The following is a 21,843-nucleotide window of genomic DNA, read 5'->3' on the forward strand; positions in this document are numbered from 1 at the left end:
GGTTTATCCAATAACTAACTGTATATACATATCTTTTATAGTAATAGAAATATATAAACAGACTACAATAAGAACTTACATATACACTTATGTCTTAAAACTAGTGATGTAATACAAGAACATACTAAATTAAGTATATTTTATTTATTAATTTATGATACATTAATCACTTGCCATATTTTTAAGATTGTAATATTATAAAAAGCTCTGATACTTACAAATACAAATAGCGATTTATTTAACGAAATTTACTGATAATTCTTGAATTTTTAAATTCTATTTATAGGTAGGTAGATAATATTTTTTATATTTTCTTAATCATTTGCCTGATACATTTTCTAACATATTTTACACTATACCTATGTAGTTACCTATTTAGTAGATAGTAGATAATAATACTCATTTAAGGAACCTAGGCCATACACATGATACACATAAATACCTACATTAAATTGAAAATGCACAGTTGGACTCTTCAAGTTATACAAAGACTTAAATATTTTTACAACCTATCTTTATTAATAAATATTTTCATTATTTTATATCTGATATCATAACTTTAGTTGCTGTTCAAACTACGATTAAACCTAAACTTAAACCCGTTTTTCTTGTCATCTTTAACCGTGAACAGTTCCTTCCACTCTGTCTCCCCATCTCGGTAGTCATACGTATCACTGTGTCTCTCTTCTATCACATTCACTCTATCTTCTATCACCTTCATCTTACTCAGAGGGTCGCACTTGCCACTATGGTCCTTAAAACAATCATAATGAGGCTTACAATCAATACTATTCGTGCTCCTAGCTATGTAGGTCTCGATACCGTCCGTAACTCTAAGTTCATTGGGGAAATGTCTATCTTTCTTCGGTCCTAATTGTCAATCCTTACCCACATCAGTGGTCAGACTGAACCTAGCTGTTGGTTCACTAATGGCGTCGTCTCGTACCTTCTGTCTTTGGGGACCATTCATGGGGTCGATAAAAGAAGTATTGGTATTCCTAAAGTAGTCCCTGTTGATGCTGTTGTGGTTGGAAGGTGACAAGTGGGTGAGGCGATAGCTCGCACAGGAGTCGTTTCGTCTGACAATGGTCCTGGTTGTGCCGGCTCGGGAGCTCCCGATTGGGGCGAAACAAGTGCCGTTGCGGTCTGGAGCGTCGGCGCTGTAGCAGCAGCAGAGACACCTGAAGTAGGATCTGTGGAACTCCCGTCGGAATTTGCCTGCAACAAAATGGCGGACGTTATTCTGTGTCAAAAGTAGCTGTTTATAAGTGCGGTAAGGTGAGAATCAAAAAGGTGACCGTTAAAAGCCAATTAAAAGTTTGATTTCTGCCATGCTGCTGGTCTGTTTATTTAAGAAATTTTGAAAAGTTTTTTTAATTTGGTGCTTGTTGTATTTTACAGGTGCTTTCCTTAGGAAGGTATATATATAATAGGTTGGTTTCAGGGAGTTACAAAATATACTGGGTTCCATTTATTGTAACTTCACTATGGGTGGTAAAGTTGGTATGGCTAGGTAGGTATTAATTATGTAAGTACATTACAGGGGTGAACAAAACCGATTTACTCGTTTTTATCTACAGATCTGCTTTCAAGTCCATGCTTTTCCATGATTACGACCTAAATACGGTACTTATTACAATATGTGAATAAAAAAAATATCGTGAGAAGCCAAGCTTAAGTTCACCATGAAAGTGCATGAAAAAGAAAGAAGAGTAATAAATAGGGGTGATACATCAATTTATCTTTTCAGCAGCTCACCTGAAAACCCAGGAAAACCTGTAAGCAAAATGTCAGTAAGGCATTTCTTAAGATAAGCACAGATTTCAATTTAAAGCGTCAAGATTATCGGTGAACTTTCATATGAGCTTATACGGACCTCAACTTCTATTATAGTGTTGCAAAAATGGTATACTAAGCCGAGAGGGGGCGACTTCTGAACTACTTATGTTCCAAGTCTTTCGGAAATTCGCGAAAAAAAACCAACATAGAAACTTTGATTGCTATGTGACTTTTATTAACCTTTAAGTATGGACGTCATTTTTTCTTAACACCAGTGCGGACGTGGAGCCTCACAGGCTCCTATATGCATACACTTTTTTTTTGAGAATTTGATATCAGATTACTTTAAAACTGATTGGATATTGAATTTAAAGGATTTAGCAATAAAATAACGTGCTTATGTAATCAAATATTATTTAAAAAAATATAGAAATGTGAAAAATTCAAACTTATGGCACTTTTAAGTCCAAATTTACTGAGGCTACATTTTCTGGTATTAAAAACAGTCAAACTTATTACTATAACAAAATTAGTCTTATTTTCTTAAAATATAATACATAAGTAACCGAAAACACAAAACACCTGCTTCAGGTAACTATTATATAAAATATTGACCACAGTCTAATAGCGCCAATTTATTGGCAGTCAATGCACAGAGGTCTAGAACACTTGGAGACACACAGGCAACACAAACATAGGTATTCATCCTATGTTTTTTCGCGGGACAGATTCTACATGCTCTTGTGGACCCTTGACTGGTTTCTTGATCCTGGACACCTTCTGTGACCATAATTATCATCACCTAAAACTCGATTCATTAGTCAACCTCAGTTCTCTTGGCAATCGTCTATTTATATCACGTCTTTGCACATGAGGCACTACATGCACACGTGCTAGTTTTTTTAGAAATTACCTTTACCTTTAGAATTACCAGCATTAATTATTTTTCACATTTTGAAAAAAAAACTAAAAAAAAACATAATCGCCCATACAAAATATATTGTATGACAACAATGGACGTGTAGCCTGACAGGCTCCAGTCAATTTTTTGATGGTCATTACTCACGTGATTTTCACCGGACGACTCAACCTCCTCCCTCATTGGTAATTTGGCAACTAAAACAAAAGCTACTGAGCCGCTCAATCGCGGGGAGCGGGGAGAAATAGGCAAAACTATGAAAACGTAAACATTAGGTAGCCTGTGAGACTCCACGTCCATACTTAAAGGTTAAAGAGAAGCAAATATTTTCTACGGTCTTACACCAAAAGTTGTTCAGATTGACCTTCTGAGTCACCCCCTTTCATCTAACCTCCTGACCCCGAGAGGTAAAATAAATAATATTGGAAACCCCCTAAAATATTGGAAGTTTTAGCTATTGAACTATTTTGTCACTTTCTGGCAAAGAACAAATTGTTTAAGGGATAGGTACTCTGTAAAAGTTTAAAGGAATAACAGGGATACTCCATAAAACTTTTAATATAGGTATTTTTAAACTATATATTATATATTTTTTCAATGTCCTACTCATAGCACGCCAGGTGTCAGGAGGCTAAGTATACCACTTCCGCAACAATTTTGAAAAGCATAGATGTTAAATGGAATGAACAGAAATACATGAATGAATCAATGTACCGAATGAAATACTATTTTGGAAAAAAAAAAAACACGCACTCACGCCTTGTACTAATGTACTCCCTTGCGGGGTAGGCAGAGGTGCATTGCTGCACCCACTTTTCGCCAGAGTGTTATGTTAGTCCCAATGTAATAGGGGGCGGGCCTATTGCCATTTTTCGGGCACATCCAAGACCCGAGAACAAATATCTGTGTTTAAACAAATATCTGCCCCAGCCGGGAATCGAACCCGGGACCATCGGCTCAGTAGTCAGGGTCACTAACCACTTCGCCATTCGGTCGTCCTTTACGACTATTTTGGAGGAAAAATCTATTCAGATTTTCTTTCAGTGGAAGCTTTGTGAGGAAAATAAACAAATATATCTGTACCAGTTATTGTTATCATAAATAAAGCTCTTAAAGAGATCAGAGTTGCGATAAAGTTCTATTATTTAAACTAACAAAGTACTAGAGCGATGACCGAAGAGTTTATGAATGAATGAATTCTTTATTAATTTTAGTTTTTGTGAACAGTTTTATTATTTCTTATATTTGTGAATGTGTTAGTAGCTTTTAGACTTTACCGTACCTTGTTGTTGTTGTAAGGCTCTAATATTTAAAAAAAAAGTTTTGAAAAAGCGTTGGAAATTCGCGAAAAAATAGCTTTTCCCAAACACTTTTCACATGATTTTAAAATGTATCATGTTTTTTTTTGTTTCTTTATTTAAAGATCAGAAAACAGATAAGTTACACTTTTAAAAATAATTTAAGAACTGGAGTAAAATTATTATTATTATTATTATTATTATTAAACATTTATTTTCAGATATAACATCCATAGTGAATTAGTAAAACATGTCGAAAATTGTTAGTCATTTATTGTAATGTGTACTTTCTAAATACATGTGACCACTTTTATACCATGGTTACTTGTTTTTTTAACGAATTTCGTGAAGTCGAACTTTTGTTCAGGATAACCCTCCTTTCGGCTACCTACCTACGAGGATATATACCTACCACTTTTGCATGTATATGTTTTATGTTATGTTCCTTACCCCAGACATTATACATTATTTGTGATATATTAGTGATCTGAGAAGATTAGCACTCAAGATACTCGTATAAACGTAGCTCACACAATCACAAAACGTGCAAGCAATACTGACCACTCATGAAGTTGTAGATGAGCGGGTTGACGGCGGAATTCGCGTAGCACATCACGTGGGATATGAGCGAGATGGCCGTCATCACCTCGCTCTGTCGCACGTCGTAGGCGAACCTAGAAAATAATACTTTTTTAAATTAAGTTGGTAGATTTTTTTTCATTTTAGATTTTTAGTGGGGACTTACAGTTTGGGGGCAAAGAAACCTGGAGGCTTAGCACGGGGCGGGGCGATGTGATCTAGCGCGATGCAAAACTTTTGTCACGTCTTTGCGTGCGCGTCTTGCGCCCCGTGCTAGGCCTTCTAACAGCCCAGAGATAGCAATTTGCTTACAGAGGTTTGCTTTATAAGTACAGTTTCTCACTCGAGTTACGTTTTGAGTCGGTTTGAATAGGTCCTTAAAAGGTCTATCTTGGGAATTACGAGATAAATAGTCGTCTATGTGTTATGTTGTAGGTTGCAAAATTTTATAATAAAATAGCTGTTCCCGCGACCTTCGCTTCGTCTTAAAAAGTTTTCCCGTGGAAATTCCGGGATAAAAAGTAGCCTATGTTTTTCTCAGGGTCTAGTAATTTCATTTAAATCCGTTCTGTAGTTTTGGCGTGAAAGAGTAACAGACAGACAGACACAGTTACTTTCGCATTTATAATATTAGTTAGGACTAGTTAGGATTAGTCTAACCGTTTTCAAGTGAAATAATAAAAAAAATTGTAGGATCTAGGTTGATAAAACATAAACAATTAAAATATTCTTCCCGTTCTGTCTTGATATTTAAAGATGCTGCTACGAGTAAATACATGCAAATTTGCTGCTGGCACAATACAAATTTTCTTTACAAAGAATCTTAGACAATAGAATGATAATTAAAAAATCCTGCTGCTTTGAATGCCTTGGAATTTTATTAAATATTCAAAAAAGCTCTTGTTAAAGTTATACCGCCTTGTCCGCTGGTATAGTAAGACTTCACGAAGGTTTTATGGGCTCTCAAACGTATACAGGATGATATATACAGGATGTTCGGAACATGGACCGACAAAATTATAATGAATTTTTCAAATTTCATTTTATACTGACATGATGTTGTTTTTTATGTCTCAATCATTTGGGTTTTGGACATAATGGCTCAAAAAAGAAAATACTTCCCATCAGAGGTCATGGGCCGAACATCATGTATACTGTACCATCATATATGTATACAATGTACTATGTAGGTTGTTGGAAGAGTGGATAATGTCATACGATACTTTTCCTCATGGGATTTCTACAGGAAAACCTTTTAAGGTGAAGCGAAGCTCGCGGGCAAGAGATATAGTTAATATAATAAATAATAAATAAATAATCTTTATTGAAAACAAGCAGAGTAAACATAAAACATGAAAACCCTGACTCCCAAACTAGGTAACCCTGTATGTTGAGAGTCAGTGCCTTCCCATTCAATGAACATTTTTATAAATAACAGAATATAATATTTATTAATAGAATCAGAGTCATTTTAATAAGAATTAGCTGGAGCGTCATTTAACAGCGCATCAGAATATTACCAACAACTAAAAATGTAAATAGGTATTTTGTTCAAATTATAATTATTTTTTTGCAAGTATTGGTCGTATGGTGTCGGCATTTCGTGAGTGAAACTTTTTCATTGCCCGTGAGTGTATATTTATCGTCGAGACCACTCGTCCCGCCACTCGAGCTCAACACGACTCGAAATAGAAGCGGCGATTTCCGTAAATATCGGCCCGTGTGTGCGAGATAACACCCAAATATCAGCCCGGTTATTTGATATTTATGAAACTGTTATCGCCCAAACATCAAGGCAATTTGTTTGAAGTGTCAAATCGATATTAGCGAGTCATAATATAACGGCATTTAAATGATGATGGGCACAAATGTATGGAAGCTGGGACCAGCATCAATAGAAATGAGTGATACGTCGTTGAAAAGGTATTTTTTTGCAGAATAAGAATAACGGAAGCGCTAGTCCTGATTTACTGTCCAATTAGAATAATCGGACCTTGAAAGTTTTATATTTTATTTCTGTAATTTCAATGTTTTTTGTTACTTTTTCACATCAATTTTAATTTTTATAACAAAATGATCATCCATCATTCAATATAATATTATATTTGTTTATTATCTCAGTAAATAAATCCAGTTGAAAGTAATTTCTCCCATTTTAATAATACGTGTTTACGTGTATTACGCCCTAACTGTCATCAGGAGAGAGAGTGCAATGCCATAGAAAAATACTTCCTTCCGACGAATATATTTCAAAATGGACAACTTATACGGATTTGTCGTCATAATATTTTTTTGCTCACTTGAAAAGAGCTATTCAACGATGTATGACTCATCTTTATTGGACATAGGTCCCAAAACGCCCAGTGTCATTTGAATTGTGGCCTCCGTGCGTCGTATAGCTCAGCCGCTTTCAAAGCAGATGATGTGAAATGGCCATTGCATCGATTTGAATATGAAAGGCTGTGTAGAAGGCATAGGCGTGATGGAAACTGTATTTTTTTAAACCCCGATAAAAATTGGGGTATTATAAATGTGTCTGTGTGTACATGTGTCTGTCAGACTTTTATTGTTGATTATTGGGGGGTTTTCACACGTTGGTTAGATTAGATACGTTATGGAAAGATTTTTTATTTGATTATTTACTATGAAGACCGGAAACACATATTCTGAATACAAGGATTAGTGCAGTAATAACTAGGTCTCTTCGTAGATCTCTTCTCAGATCTATGACCTAGATCCAATATTGCTTTATAACTGCAGGGGAAGGAACCAACGGCTTTGCTGACTCATTTCAGGGGGCCCAGCATGGCACGGTAATAAAATATATCCAGTTAGTTAAGAACGCATTTTCGTCAACGCCCGCAATACTGAGAAATCTGTAGTTTTCGGGTGCAGTTTACGATTGAATCCGTTGAATTATGTCCACTAATTTAGGTAACCAGCACCCTGAGACTAAATGAATCAGCCCAATCTCGATGTTCCTACATATTGCCGTCATTGAGATCCAGTCGCCATGTTCCTGTTCCTCATCAGACCCTCACCAGACCGCACCTGAAACCAGCACCCTGAGACTAAATGAACGAGCCCAATCTCGATGTTCCTAGCTATTGCCATCATTGAGATCCAGTCGCCATGTTCCTGCTCCTCATCAGACCCTCACCAGACCGCACCTGAAACCAGCACCCTGAGACTAAATGAACGAGCCCAATCTCGATGTTCCTAGCTATTGCCATCATTGAGATCCAGTCGCCATGTTCCTGCTCCTCATCAGACCCTCACCAGACCGCACCTGAAACCAGCACCCTGAGACTAAATGAACGAGCCCAATCTCGATGTTCCTAGCTATTGCCATCATTGAGATCCAGTCGCCATGTTCCTGCTCCTCATCAGACCGCACCAATTCAATTCAATTCAATTCAATCATTTATTGGTAATAACTTAAATAATATTACAAGTCATTTACATAGGTATATAGTGGCGTGTGTAGGCAGGAAGCAATAATTAAAAGTCCCAAGTGCACAATAATGGAAGTAAAGTTTATTGCACAAAGTACACACACACAAAAGTCTATTAGAAAGAAGCAAGAAGGAGTAGAAAGTATAGTGGAAGAAATAGCTTAGAAATGATAGCACATACAATAGATTTAAGAATAAGCGGAGTAGGTATTCTCGACGCAAGCAAATAATTAGCGAATAAAATAATCTACTAGCGGCGGAGTGCGAAAGCGGACTGCCGGCCGCGGGCCGGCTCAGGTAGCCGCGTGCGAGTATATGAACAATATCATGCGATCTCGCTCGCGCGTAGATCTGCGATAAGGATTCTACGTCACCGCATGCGCTACCGCTGGCCGGCGCACGACTCGACAGAATTATCTATATAAAATACGTTTAGTCTTGTCTGTCTGTTTGTCACTTATTTTAATGTTTACTATATTATAATTATTTTTACTTTTATACATTACTAATATATATATGCTTTATTTAAATTTACAATTTAGAATAGGTATAAGTTATTTTTACGTTTATTTAGTACTTTATGATTTACAACAATGATATTAAACTGTAGATATTGTAAATAGGTATTTTTATATTTTATACATGTAAGTTATAAAATTATTTTGAATTTAAGTTCATGCAAAAGATATTAGGTATGATTGGTAGGTATTTTAATAAATTAAATAGGTAGGCCATAGGGCACTACATCACCCCCCTCCAGAGACCGTCAAGGGCGATAATAGTCGGGAAATCGTACGCGACGCCCTGATCTCGTCGTCCTGACGACATCTTCATCATCATCAGCACGAAGTATGTCTCGATTTTCCGCATTTGGAGTGTGACGAGTGACTGTGTGAGGAGGAGTGTTTGGTGTTTTGTGGTGAGTGTTAGTGGTGGGTGTGGTAGTGTCTGGGTCACACAGTATGAAGGCCGGCTTGATGCGGTCTATCGATACGGTCACCTGTTTACCATTTACCAAGATTTTGAAAATCTTGTCACCTCGTTGTACGACCTTGTGGGGACCAGAGTATGCTGGCTTCAAAGCACCACCAACAGTGCAGTCCCTGAGAAACACGTGAGAAGACGTGGCAAGGTCCTTGAAAATAAATGTGTTGTGCTTGCTGTTGTGCCTGGCTGTTGGTGATGGTTGAAGGTTCCTAACCAAGTTCCTAAGCCTAGACAAGTAATCAGTTGTATCAACTGTGACATCAGCCTCAGGGTCGAAGAATTCGCCTGGAAGGCGCATAGGCTGGCCGTACACAAGTTCGGCGGCTGAAGCCTGTACGTCTTCTTTATAGGCGCTGCGGATACCCATCAGCACTAGTGGAAGAGATTCCACCCAATTGTTGTTTGCATGGCAAGTTATCGCAGCTTTAAATTGGCGGTGGAATCTCTCCACCAGTCCATTGCAAGCTGGATGGTACGCCGTGGTTCGACGATGCTGGAATCCAGCAATCGTGGATAGGGCCTTAAATAGAGCGGATTCAAACTGCCCTCCTCTATCCGTAACTATATCCGTGGGGCACCCAAAGCGAGAGAACCAGCCACTCAGCAGGGCCTTTGCCACTGACTCGGCAGTCATATCTGCTAGTGGTATTGCCTCAGGCCATCGCGTGAAGCGATCGACGGCGGTGAGACAATACCGGAAACCTTGACACAATGGCAAAGGTCCCACGAGGTCAATGTGGATGAAGGCGAACCTTGACTGGGGTAATTTGTAGGTGCCTAATGGAGCGGACACGTGTCGTGTGATCTTGGACCGTTGACATGGTAAGCAGGATCGAACCCACTCACGACAGTCCTTTCTAACTCCTGGCCAGACGTAGCGGTCAGAAACTAATTTCGCAGTTGCCTTGGTGCCAGGATGACTGAAGGAGTGCAAGCTTGCAAAAATTGCAGTACGCAACTCCTTGGGCACGTACGGTCTAGGGGTTGAGGAGCTGATGTCACAGTACAACCGACTACTTGTTCCAGGTATACTTACCTGCTTCAGGTGCAGAGAAGTGTCTCCAGCCAGCAGCTGTTTCAGCTCCGGGTCCTCAAGTTGAGCGGCGGCAATCCTTTCAGCGTGCACAGGTTGAGCAATCTCCTCAATACGCGAAAGTGTGTCCGCCACGACATTGTTCTTCCCCGAGATGTGCCGTATATCGGTGGTAAATTGTGCGATGAAATCTAAATGCCTGAACTGCCGGGGAGAACAATTGTCTTTACGAGAGTGGAAAGCAAACGTGATAGGCTTGTGGTCCGTGTAAATGACAAAATCACGAGCTTCCAACATGTGACGGAAATATTTCACACTCTCGTAAATGGCGAGCAACTCTCGGTCGTAAGGAGAATACTTAACCTGTGCAGGGCTCAACTTACGTGAAAAGAAAGCGAGAGGCTCCCATGCTCCCTCGGTCAGCTGCTGCAGGACAGATCCAATGGCCTTGTCTGACGCATCCGTGACCAACGCCAACTTTGCGTTGCAATCAGGATGCGCCAGCATTGCTGCTTGACACAAGCTGTCCTTGCACTTCTGGAATGCCAGGTGTTCCTGGGGAGAGAAGTCCACGGGATGCGAACCTTTTACCGATCCGGTTAGTAGGGCATTTAATGGTGCTTGATGAGTGGCCGCCTCGGGAATAAACCTTCGGTAAAAGTTTAGCATCCCGAGGAACCTTCGTAGTTCCCTGACAGTTTTAGGTGCAGGGAAGCTGTGTATGGCCTCGACCTTGGAAGGTAGGGGCCGTGTTCCCTTGGCTGAAATGTTGTATCCGAGAAAGTTTACCTCCGGCACACCAAAGACGCTCTTAGAGCTGTTGATGACCATACCGTATTCCCTCAGTCTGGTGAAGAGCTGGCGCAGGTGGGTCTCGTGGGTCTTCTGGTCTTTCGAGAAGACCAGAAAATCGTCGATATACGAGTATGTGAAATCCAGACCCCTGAGCATCTCATCCACGAAGCGCTGAAACGTCTGACCGGCATTTCGAAGTCCGAACGTCATGTACGGGAATTCGAAAAGACCGAACGGCGTGGTGATGGCGGTCTTCGGGATGTCGTCCGGATGGACAGGAATCTGGTTATACGCCTTGACCAGGTCGATCTGGGAGAAGACGGTACAGCCAGACAGGCTGTGAGCGAAGTCCTGGATGTGCCGGATGGGGTAAGAGTCCGGAATAGTACGAGCGTTCAGCATTCTGTAGTCTCCACAAGGGCGCCAACCGTCGTCCTTCTTCGGCGCGAGGTGGAGTGGTGAAGACCAGGGCGACTCTGATGGTCTACAGGTGCCAGCTTGCAACATGGCCTCGAATTCGGCCTTGGCAATTTTTAATTTGTCAGGGGCCAACCTACGGGGTGAACCTGATACTGGTGGCCCAGGTGTGGTGCGGATGTGGTGGACAGTGTTGTGTTTGGGAGTGCGGTGTGTACCATGTGGGCGAGTGATGTCTGGAAATTCGCGTAGTATATGTGTATATGCGGAATTACCGAGACTTACTTTAACCGATGAGATGTCATCAGTACGACGGGCAGGCGAAGCCGGGGTGGTGAGGCTAGTGTTATTATCGATGAGGCGTTTGTTCCTGCAATCAACAACCAAATTATAAAAGCACAAAAAATCCACGCCTATTATCGCCTTTGTTACATCAGCAACAATAAATCGCCAAGCAAAGTCGCGGCGTAAGCCTAGGTTTAGTACAACATTTATGAAACCGTAGGTATTTATTGTAGTTCCGTTAGCCGCACACAACTCGTAATTTGTTTTATTTAACTGTCGCGCTATTGCCGATCGGGGATAGACACAGAGGTCGCTACCAGTGTCGACCAGAAACTGCACCTTCGACCGCTGATCGGTGATGAACAGGCGACCCGCACTCGGACAATCATCAGTCGCCATTACTGATTGCCCCGAGCATTTCCCGCCTGAGGGTAGTCGCACGGTTTCACGCACCGTTTCGCCCGCTCGCCGAAGTTCTGGTGGTACCAGCACTGTGGGTACCGTCGGTATGCTGATGATGAGCGGGTGGAGCTGGATCGACGACCGTGGCGCGTGCGGCTGCTGGAGCGTTCCCGGGGGCGGGACATTCGGTCCACCTTGTCCGCCAGCTTCTCCATCTGCCTGGTGAGGGCGGCGATCTCCGAGCTCCCGGCGCCACCCGACGTACCTGGTGCAGCTGCTCTAGACGTGACAGCGGCTGTAGCTCCGATCTGGGTACCGACGACGTCGTGGATCCTGTCAGCTAACTCAGCCAGCTCAGTCAGGTCCGTCTTGGATTGGGATGCGATGATGGCCTGAGTGGAGCTGGGCAGGCGGCTCGTCCAGATGGTCCGCAGGAACTCGTCAGGTACTCCGGGTCCGGCCAGGTCCTTCAGGTGCCGGTAGAATTGCGAGGGCTTCCGGTCTCCGAGCTCTTCGTGCATGAGAAGCTGCTTCACCTTCTTCTCGCGTGACGCCGACAGCCTCTTGATGAGCTCGGTTTTAAGCTTTTCGTATTTGTCCGCGTCCGGAGGGTAGGAAATTATGTCCTCTACCTCCGCGGCGTATTGGGCATCCAGGTTGCCGACGACGTAGAAGTACTTCGTCTCATCGGTCTTGATGTTGGCCAGGGTGAACTGCGCCTCCATCTGGCTGAACCACAGCCCTGGCTTCTCCGGGTAGAAGGGCGGAATTCTCACGCCAACTCGGAAGGTCTCCGCTGATGATGATGTCGATGCTTTTTCTTGAGCCATCTTCAAAGTGTCCTTTTTCGGGGTCACCAATATAGTGGCGTGTGTAGGCAGGAAGCAATAATTAAAAGTCCCAAGTGCACAATAATGGAAGTAAAGTTTATTGCACAAAGTACACACACACAAAAGTCTATTAGAAAGAAGCAAGAAGGAGTAGAAAGTATAGTGGAAGAAATAGCTTAGAAATGATAGCACATACAATAGATTTAAGAATAAGCGGAGTAGGTATTCTCGACGCAAGCAAATAATTAGCGAATAAAATAATCTACTAGCGGCGGAGTGCGAAAGCGGACTGCCGGCCGCGGGCCGGCTCAGGTAGCCGCGTGCGAGTATATGAACAATATCATGCGATCTCGCTCGCGCGTAGATCTGCGATAAGGATTCTACGTCACCGCATGCGCTACCGCTGGCCGGCGCACGACTCGACAGAATTATCTATATAAAATACGTTTAGTCTTGTCTGTCTGTTTGTCACTTATTTTAATGTTTACTATATTATAATTATTTTTACTTTTATACATTACTAATATATATATGCTTTATTTAAATTTACAATTTAGAATAGGTATAAGTTATTTTTACGTTTATTTAGTACTTTATGATTTACAACAATGATATTAAACTGTAGATATTGTAAATAGGTATTTTTATATTTTATACATGTAAGTTATAAAATTATTTTGAATTTAAGTTCATGCAAAAGATATTAGGTATGATTGGTAGGTATTTTAATAAATTAAATAGGTAGGCCATAGGGCACTACAGGTATAGGTAATTGGTAATTATGCACTAGGTATAATTAAGTTATTATACAATATAACATAGACTAGCTAAAGTAGGTAGTTATATAATTTTATTCATAAAGTAGAAGCACTGATAGTTAGGTATTTCTTTCACCTGAAACTAGCACCCTGAGACTAAATGAATGAGCCCAATCTCGATGTTCTTAGCTATTGCCATCATTGAGATCCAGTCGCCATGTTCCTGCTTCTCATCAGACCCTCGAGAGACAAGAACCTTTTGATTATACAGGGTGTTGCAAAAAGGGTATATCAAGCCGAAACCAGCATGTGCAGCATGTTATATCTAAGCCCGGGAAAGAAGTCAGAATCTCAAAATACGTTACCGTTTTTGAGTAATTAACGTCCAAAGTTTTACTCGAAAACTGGGTACCAACAACCCTATCGTGACACAGTGACCTACATATCAACGAGTGTCAACGACCTTATAAAATCACGTACCTATGGAAACCGATCCGTTCATTTTTAAATATTTTATTCTTTAAGCCCGCGCTACACTCGCGCTGCGAAAGCGTAAAATGCGAGTTCACGCCGGTATTTATTTTTACTTGTCTCTAATTTTACGTAAATAATAGACAGTGAAAAAAAAGACTTAGTAAAACTATTTTTTCTGTTTATTTAATTGGGTTATGAAATCCGACGAAATAAAAATGCCGGAAACGGGAACGGGTCTTCGACTTACTGGCAATGGCAACATCGTAGTTTGTTTTCTCTATTGGCAACAATATGGCAACGGGTGGAAAAATTGCTTTCTGCTTTTTTATGTTTACTAAATAATATTACTAGTAACTAATTTGGAAGTTCATAGGAATAATTATAATCGAGATTCAGTGCGGATTTAAACTTTAGCATAATTAAACAGAAACACTTGGAACTTACACAAGTCTGACCGATTTAACCTTTTTCTCGTGGTTCAAGTGTTTTGTTGTTTTTCGTGTTAAGTATTACTTCACAACAGTTAGTATTGTGAAAGTGGAATGTGATTAATGTGATTATTTGAGGCTGCGGTGGTTCATCAGATGTCTGTGAAGAGTTGAAGATGTAGTGTTGTGTTTGTTGTGGAAAAGGATTGTTGTGAAAATGGATTGAACTTTGGAATTAACTAGGTATGTTTTTCTTTGATTGTATCCCAAGAATGTTCTTGTTGCAATGTTTCAAAACTAGGGAGGTATAACGTACAAATTCCAAACATACTCTTGTGTTTCTAATCAGTAATATTTCTAATTTGCGGCCTCCGATTTATCATATGTTTTTGAGGTTATGTTTTTGTTTACAATAAACACGTCAGCTTTTGACGTAATGATATTAGAACGTAGGGTTGCCAAAAACGATACAGACTAAAATATGGATTAAATTTTGTATGGGACGATAAAAATGTCGTGCGCCCGATTCCAACATCGAAAACGTTATCTCCGGGATAAGTTGTGTGGACCCTTTTCGGCTTAATATACCAATTTTGCAACACCCTGTAGATTGTAGTTTACGAAAATATAACCAAATACTAAAATGATCAAGTTATTTTAGTATAGTCATTTCACGATTTGCATAATGCCACTGTGTGTGTGAGAGCCGTGCGTATGTAGTAGTACGACTCAATACCTAAAATCGAAGAGAAGATTTTTGAAAATGCGTCCTTAACAATTAACACTTAAGCAGCATCGCTCGCTTGATAAATCTGACATAACTTGTATCGATCTGACATAATAATTATATTTTATTTGTATGTTTGTTAATTGCAAATTTATTTATTTATTTATTTATTTATTTATTTATTTATTTATTTGGATAAACTACAACAATATGCTAAAGATATCTTAAAAATAATATAACTAACATAGGTTAACATATTGCCTTAAATGTTCATCACCATGACACAATGAAATATTAATAATTTCGTGACACACAAAAAGGTTAGGTAGGTATTTATAATATAATTTCGTTTAACATTTTCTTAATTGCTCCTAGTTTCTTCTGAAAAATATCAACCGACAAAAACTTTTCATTATGTGAGTGGCATATTCTGTGTAAGGGTGCGCGTTGGCCAGAATTTGTGCGGGTAGTCGCAAGATAAAATAATTTGTTAGGATGGCGAGATGTGGTGGTACGTGGGGCTAAGTATTTGATCTCATTAACTAGATCGGGGCAGTCATAGAGATTGTTACAAATTTTGTACAACGTAATCTCGTCTGCTATTGCACGTCTACAAGACAATTTTTGTAATTTATAGAGTTCCAGGAGATTATCGTAGGATGATTTAGTGTGAGTGAGCCTGTAATGAATTGATTTTAGTGCTTTCTTCTGTATTGACTCAAGTTTGTCAGAGTAAACTGCGTAGAATGGGTTCCATACTACAGAAGCGTATTCCAGTTGTGATCGGACAAGTGTTTTGTAAAGCATTAGTAGAGTTTTCGGTTGTTTTAATGACTTACTTATTCTTAAAATAAAACCCAACATCTGATACGCTTTAGTACAAATGTTTTCTGTGTGTGCTTCGAAGGTTAATTTTTCATCAAATAGCACGCCGAGGTCTTTCATTGAGGATACTTTATCCAGTGTATGGCCGCCAATATTATAAGTATATTGTATTTTATTTATGTTTCTAGTGAATGTTATTTGTTTACATTTATTGTGGGCAAGCATCAGTTTGTTGGATGCACAGAATTCATTGAATCTATTTAAGTCAGTTTGAATTTGGATGCAGTCTTCTTGGGTAGTAATGGTTTTAAATATTTTTAGATCATCGGCAAACATAAGGATTTTACAATGTTGAAAACAATTTGCTATATCATTGATAAATAGTAAGTACTGAATTGGTCCCAGTATTGATCCTTGAACTACGCCTGAAGATACTAGCTTCTTGTCGGATTGATGCCCATTAATGGTCACCACCTGGTAACGGTTATGTAGATAAGACTTGAACCAGTGAAGAAGCCTGCCAGTAATGCCGTTTTGTCCCAACCTTTTAAGCAATAGTACATGGTCCACTTTGTCAAAAGCCTTTTGGAAGTCCGTATAAATAGCATCGACTTGAATACCTTTGTCCATTTTATTAAATAAAAAGCTGGAGTATAGAATGAGATTTGTAGTAGTGGACCTTGCTTTCATAAAGCCGTGTTGTTGCTGACAAATATTGTATTTTAGTTGAGAGTAAACTGATTCTTTAATTAAAGACTCAAATAATTTAGGAATTATTGAAAGAATGGATATTGGCCTGTAATTTGGAATGTTGTTTTTAGACCCAGACTTATGTAACGGTTTAATATATGCTAATTTCCAGAAATCGGGAAAGGTGCCTTCTTGTATACTTAGATTAAAAATTATGTAAAGTGGTTCTGATATCAGTTCAGCGGTATTTTTTAGAAATATGGGTCCTATTCCATCGGGACCTGCGCCTTTTGATAAATCTAGGTTTAAGATAGATGATTTAATTTGGCTTTTAGTTATGGTTATACTTGGTATGTTAGGAGCCTCAGGATATGTACTGATATTGTTTAAATCAATAGTATCCAGGGCAGTATCACTTGCTTCAAAGACCGAACCAAAGAACTCGTTAAACATATTGGCTATTTTCGGTGGACTGTCCGAGGTGCTATTACCTAACGTCATTTTGGACGGGTAACCATTATTATTTTTCTTTAATGATGAAACATACTTCCAGAAGTGTTTTACATTTTCGGTTATGTCCGACTCAGTTTTTAAGATGTAAGTATTGAAATTTTGTTTTAGTAATATTTTAGTACGACTGCGAAGTAATGAAAATTCATTGTAATCAGATAAGTTGTGATATGTTTTCCACTTTCTCCACAGTTTTCTTGCGAATGAGCGTGCTTGTTAGCGCTTTAGAAAACGAAGACGGGAAATTACGAGATTTTGGTTTGTCTAAAGGAACATATTTTTTTATTATTTCATAAATAATTTCATAAAATCGAGAAACACTATCTGTTAGGTATATTTGTATAATTTAGCTCCTCTACCCAATTTATTTTTTCTAATTCCTTTTTTATGACACTGTAATCGCATTTCCTAAAATTGTATTTATCAATTTGTTTTTGCTCGATGCACTTGAGTGGTTGAATTTTTTTAAAGGAGAACATTAATGGAAGATGATGTTTATAGTTAGGGCGAGAGAGCTCAAGATATGGTTTGGAACAAATGCAGTGATCACAATTGGTTAACATAAGATCTAATAAACGATTGTTTTCATTATAAATATTATTATACTGCTTAAGTTGCATGTAAACTAGAGTATTTTCTAATCCTTTGTGAAGGTCAGTTACTACTGCCGGGAGCATATAATTTTCCGGTGAATGAGGGGACCACTGTAGATCAGGAATATTATAATCGCCCAAAATTATAAAGGAGTGGGTAGGCAAGTCTGTATATAAGGTTTGTAGTTTTTTAAAATGCGATTCATAGATAATTTTACTTGTTTTCGGAGGTATATAAGATGCACATAACATGAGTTTATTATTATTACTTAAAAGTAGAGAAATAAATAATTCTTCCGCGTTATCATCTTCTAACTCAAAATGTCTTGTAGAGCTTAGTTTTTTGTTAATAGCAACCACCACGCCTCCACCATCTTTTTTATCAGATTTTTCGAAATTTCTGTCGCGACGAAAAATTATATATCTGTCATCTGCAATTTCAGAGTCAAATATGCCACTTAATAGCCAAGTTTCTGTCAATATGATTATATCATAATGAGAAGATTGAATATTCTGCCTAAGTTCGGTAAGTTTAGTTCTCAAACCGCCACAGTTTTGGTAATAAATGTCAAAGTTAGTGTTAGCCATTAGAATTTAAACATTTAATCATTCTTTTTGTTGTTTTATGTTTTAGATAACATATACAGTAACTAAGTACAAAAGGTAAAAGTATTACGTAGTGGCGGCATGTAATTTTTGGTATGATAAAGTTACATAGGGCGTTTTTATTATTTAAGGAGAGCAATAAGTGTGAATTTATGTTTATGAGAACTCTGTGGACAATTTGTACGATTAAAGTGAAGCAATGAATACACATTAATAAGATATACAGTCAGTTAAGTTTCTGGAGGTCTTCATCGCGACGGACTGTGATTACACGGGAGTTTTCATCTTTCCGAACTAAGATAGCCGCGTTCTTTACCCAAGTATACTTATACGATTTTTCAGCTGAACGAGCACGAGTTTTAGCGTATAGTATCTTGTTTCTCAGTGTCAAGTGTTCATTTATATAAATGCGAGACGATGGCGGCACACTGCCTTCAGTAGAAGAGTGGGCGGTAGCGCCCCCCGCGGCCGCGGCCTGCACTTGCGACGCTGTGAGCCCGCGCCGACTCCTACTCGCCGCGATCACATCGTCGCGCAGACGTTTAGTCGACAGGTGGACGATGACATTCTTGGCTTTTTGGGTGGATTGGTTGTGAGCAACCCTGTGCACATCGGTAATACAGGAGGCCGGAATCGGGACTCCGATCACCTTCCCGATTGTCTCAACAACGTGAATCAAGTTTTCACCCTTTTTTTCGGGCAGGTTTTGGATCTCGATATTGCATAATCTTGCCCTTTGATCCATTTCATCAAGTCCATCCTTAAGGGTACGGTTTTCCGCGCGGAGTTCCTCATTGACTTGGTGGAGGTTGTTTGTGGCTTGAGTTTGTTCAGCGAGGTTGTCTTCCAAGGTAGATATTCTATTAGTTAGCTGACTGATTTTGTCAAGCATTTCCTCGGATTTTTTACCGAAAGATATCTCTAAGCCTTTTATGAGTGCCTTGACCTCATCAAACTTTGTATCGAAGCATTTGATCATTTGCTGTAAGTCGATGTTGACGATCGATGATTGAATATCAGAGGATATTGAGTGACTAATAACGGCAGGGCTTGCGGTGATTTCTTGTTTTTACATGGAATTCACTTCAACTTGGGCTTATTCATTGGAAGCACCTTTCTAAAATCCACTTCATTGTACTCGGCACAGTTGTAATGGAATGATTTTACGCATGTAGCGCATTTTAGCAACTCATCATTTTTTATAGCCAGGAAGCATTTTGCGCAATTCATTTTTATAAGATTAGTGCTGCCCTCTGTTATTTATAAACGCAAGCTTGTAAGCGCAAGGTAGTGTTAGATAGCTATCGGCTATTTCGCGTCGCCGCTCACCAGTTGCTTAGACCAGTTCGTCCAAGCGTCGGCCGCAGACACGAAGTGCGCCGGTTCAAGTCACGCAGCAGGCCCAATGTAATTTTTGAATTTAATAAAATTTCATGCAACTTAGCTGGTAGGTATCGGGGTCTATCTTCGGATTTGACAGCACAGCGTTCGGCGACGATCGGCAGAAATGACGTCGAGAAGCGAGAGGTCCGACCGTTTCCAGTATGGCCGCCAAGGTATATGGGACTTCCCACAAGATAGAACAGGAGGGACCGAGTTATTCGCAACAGATATTTAAATAGTAAATTAAATATTTAGGAGCAAAATTTACACACGTCCGCACCGATTCAAGTACCACGAGCGAAAAAAAACATTTGTCAGCCATACTTTAGCTGCTCTCTCATAAATGCATCTTTATCGACGTAAATCCCATTTAAAGAAGTTTTTCTTTCACGCAATCAAATAGCCACGCTATGTGATGTTTATCTACATCGTTAACGTCGCGTGCAGCGTGCAACCCAGTGTGATATGCTTCTCGTAGTCCATGCTAGACCCACGTAAGTTAATACGTCTCGTATCACGAGGTTATGAATGGCTGTCGGATGCATTTCTAGATTTACTGCCGATAAGTCACTTAATAGATGTAAGTTATGTATGGCGCACGGTTCACGGAGAGATCGATATTTGAACTTAAAACTCTTAAACGGAAAATACTAACTGCCAGTTTCTATAGCTCTATCTACTGATGACTGGTAGTAACTTTCATACTATTTTGACACATTAAAAGTTATAACATGTCAAAATCGTTTGAAAGTATCTACCAGTCATCGGTAGATAGAGTTATAGAAACTGGCAGTAACTTAATGGCCGTCTACAGTATTGATATTTTATCAGCGCATCAAATTATTACTAAAATTGAGGTAAATATTTAGTTCAAATTTTAAATAATGCTATGGGAAAATCTGTAAACGTTTAAAAGCTAAACAATAAGCTTTCATGAAAAATCCAGTGAATACATAATTGTCATTAATTCCATATCACATTGATCCAAAATCAAATAATCATTAGTAAGTTACACCTACGTAAAGATAACGAGTTTTAAATACGAGCTGGTAATCGTATTCCACTTCTCGGCACATGTTACGTTGCGGATGGCTTTTTAATATTTTTCTAAACGTGTAGGCGTGCTTAGTGTTTTGTGCTACTGTGCAAATAGAAAGAAAGAAATAGTTTATTCGCCTTCTAGACCATGGAAAAACACAAGATAAATAAATAAACAATATTTTATGGTTGCCAATCTCCATGTTGTGCACAGTGATAGCGAAATGCGGGTGTTTCACTTTTATAATATGTGCATTGCATTTTTATGTTTATGTAAGATGCCAAAGTGGTTATGGAGTTCCGAAGCGATAGTATATTTTGAAGAAATAACATTAATAATTTATAAGTTTTTTTGCGTTTAACGCAAGCTCAATAAATAAAAAAAACATAAGTTCCGTGTAAAAGCGTTTTTTTCCAAAACTGATACATTTCACGCCCTCTTATGCTTATTTCAATTTTTAGAACCTACTCGTAGGTCCCAATACCCAGAGCATCTAGAATGTAGAAGTTTAATTAAAAAACGGTGACCTCAGCTTCCACATTCTAGGTATTCTGGAGTGAAATATACATATATATCTTTTTCTGACTGTACCTTACTTACTGCACAGACATATATGACACTAGATTCCCCAAGTGTATTTCAACATCATAATTATGTTCAATCTTTGGTTCACACATTTAGTTCCGTCCAGCTGTCATTATCAGTGTCAAAAATAATAATTCCTATACAATTTTCGGCACGCCCGGTTTTCATAGAAATTAGTGCATTTGTGGCATCTAGTCATCCTAACTATCCTAACTTAATATATTAATATTATAAATGCAAAAGTAACTGTGTTTGTCTGACAGTCTGTCTGTTACTCTTTCACGCCAAAACTACTGAACGGATTTGAATGAAATTTGGTATACATATGGTCTAGACCCTGGGAAAGAACATAGGCAACTTTTTACCTGGAATTCCCACGGGAAAACTTTTAAATGCGAAGCGAAACGCGCGGGAACAGCTAGTATATAATATGTTAGTATATAATA

General features: G+C 39.1%; 1 protein-coding gene across 1 annotated transcript in view; it reads right to left on the reverse strand.

Annotated features, from left to right (window-relative positions):
• Positions 1–318: 318 nt before the first annotated feature.
• LOC105388735 (orexin/Hypocretin receptor type 1) overlaps positions 319–21,843 on the reverse strand; it is a 122,900-nt gene continuing 101,375 nt past the window's right edge. Inside the window, exons 8-9 of the mRNA XM_038109761.2 lie at positions 4,558–4,670; positions 319–1,218 (exon numbers count right to left, since the gene is read on the reverse strand). Of these exons, the coding sequence (XP_037965689.1) occupies positions 878–1,218; positions 4,558–4,670 (454 nt within the window). The 3' untranslated portion in view covers positions 319–877. The remainder of the gene's footprint in view (positions 1,219–4,557; positions 4,671–21,843) is intronic.

Source organism: Plutella xylostella, chromosome 20 (assembly GCF_932276165.1).
Source record: "Plutella xylostella chromosome 20, ilPluXylo3.1, whole genome shotgun sequence".
Lineage (NCBI taxonomy): Eukaryota > Metazoa > Arthropoda > Insecta > Lepidoptera > Plutellidae > Plutella > Plutella xylostella.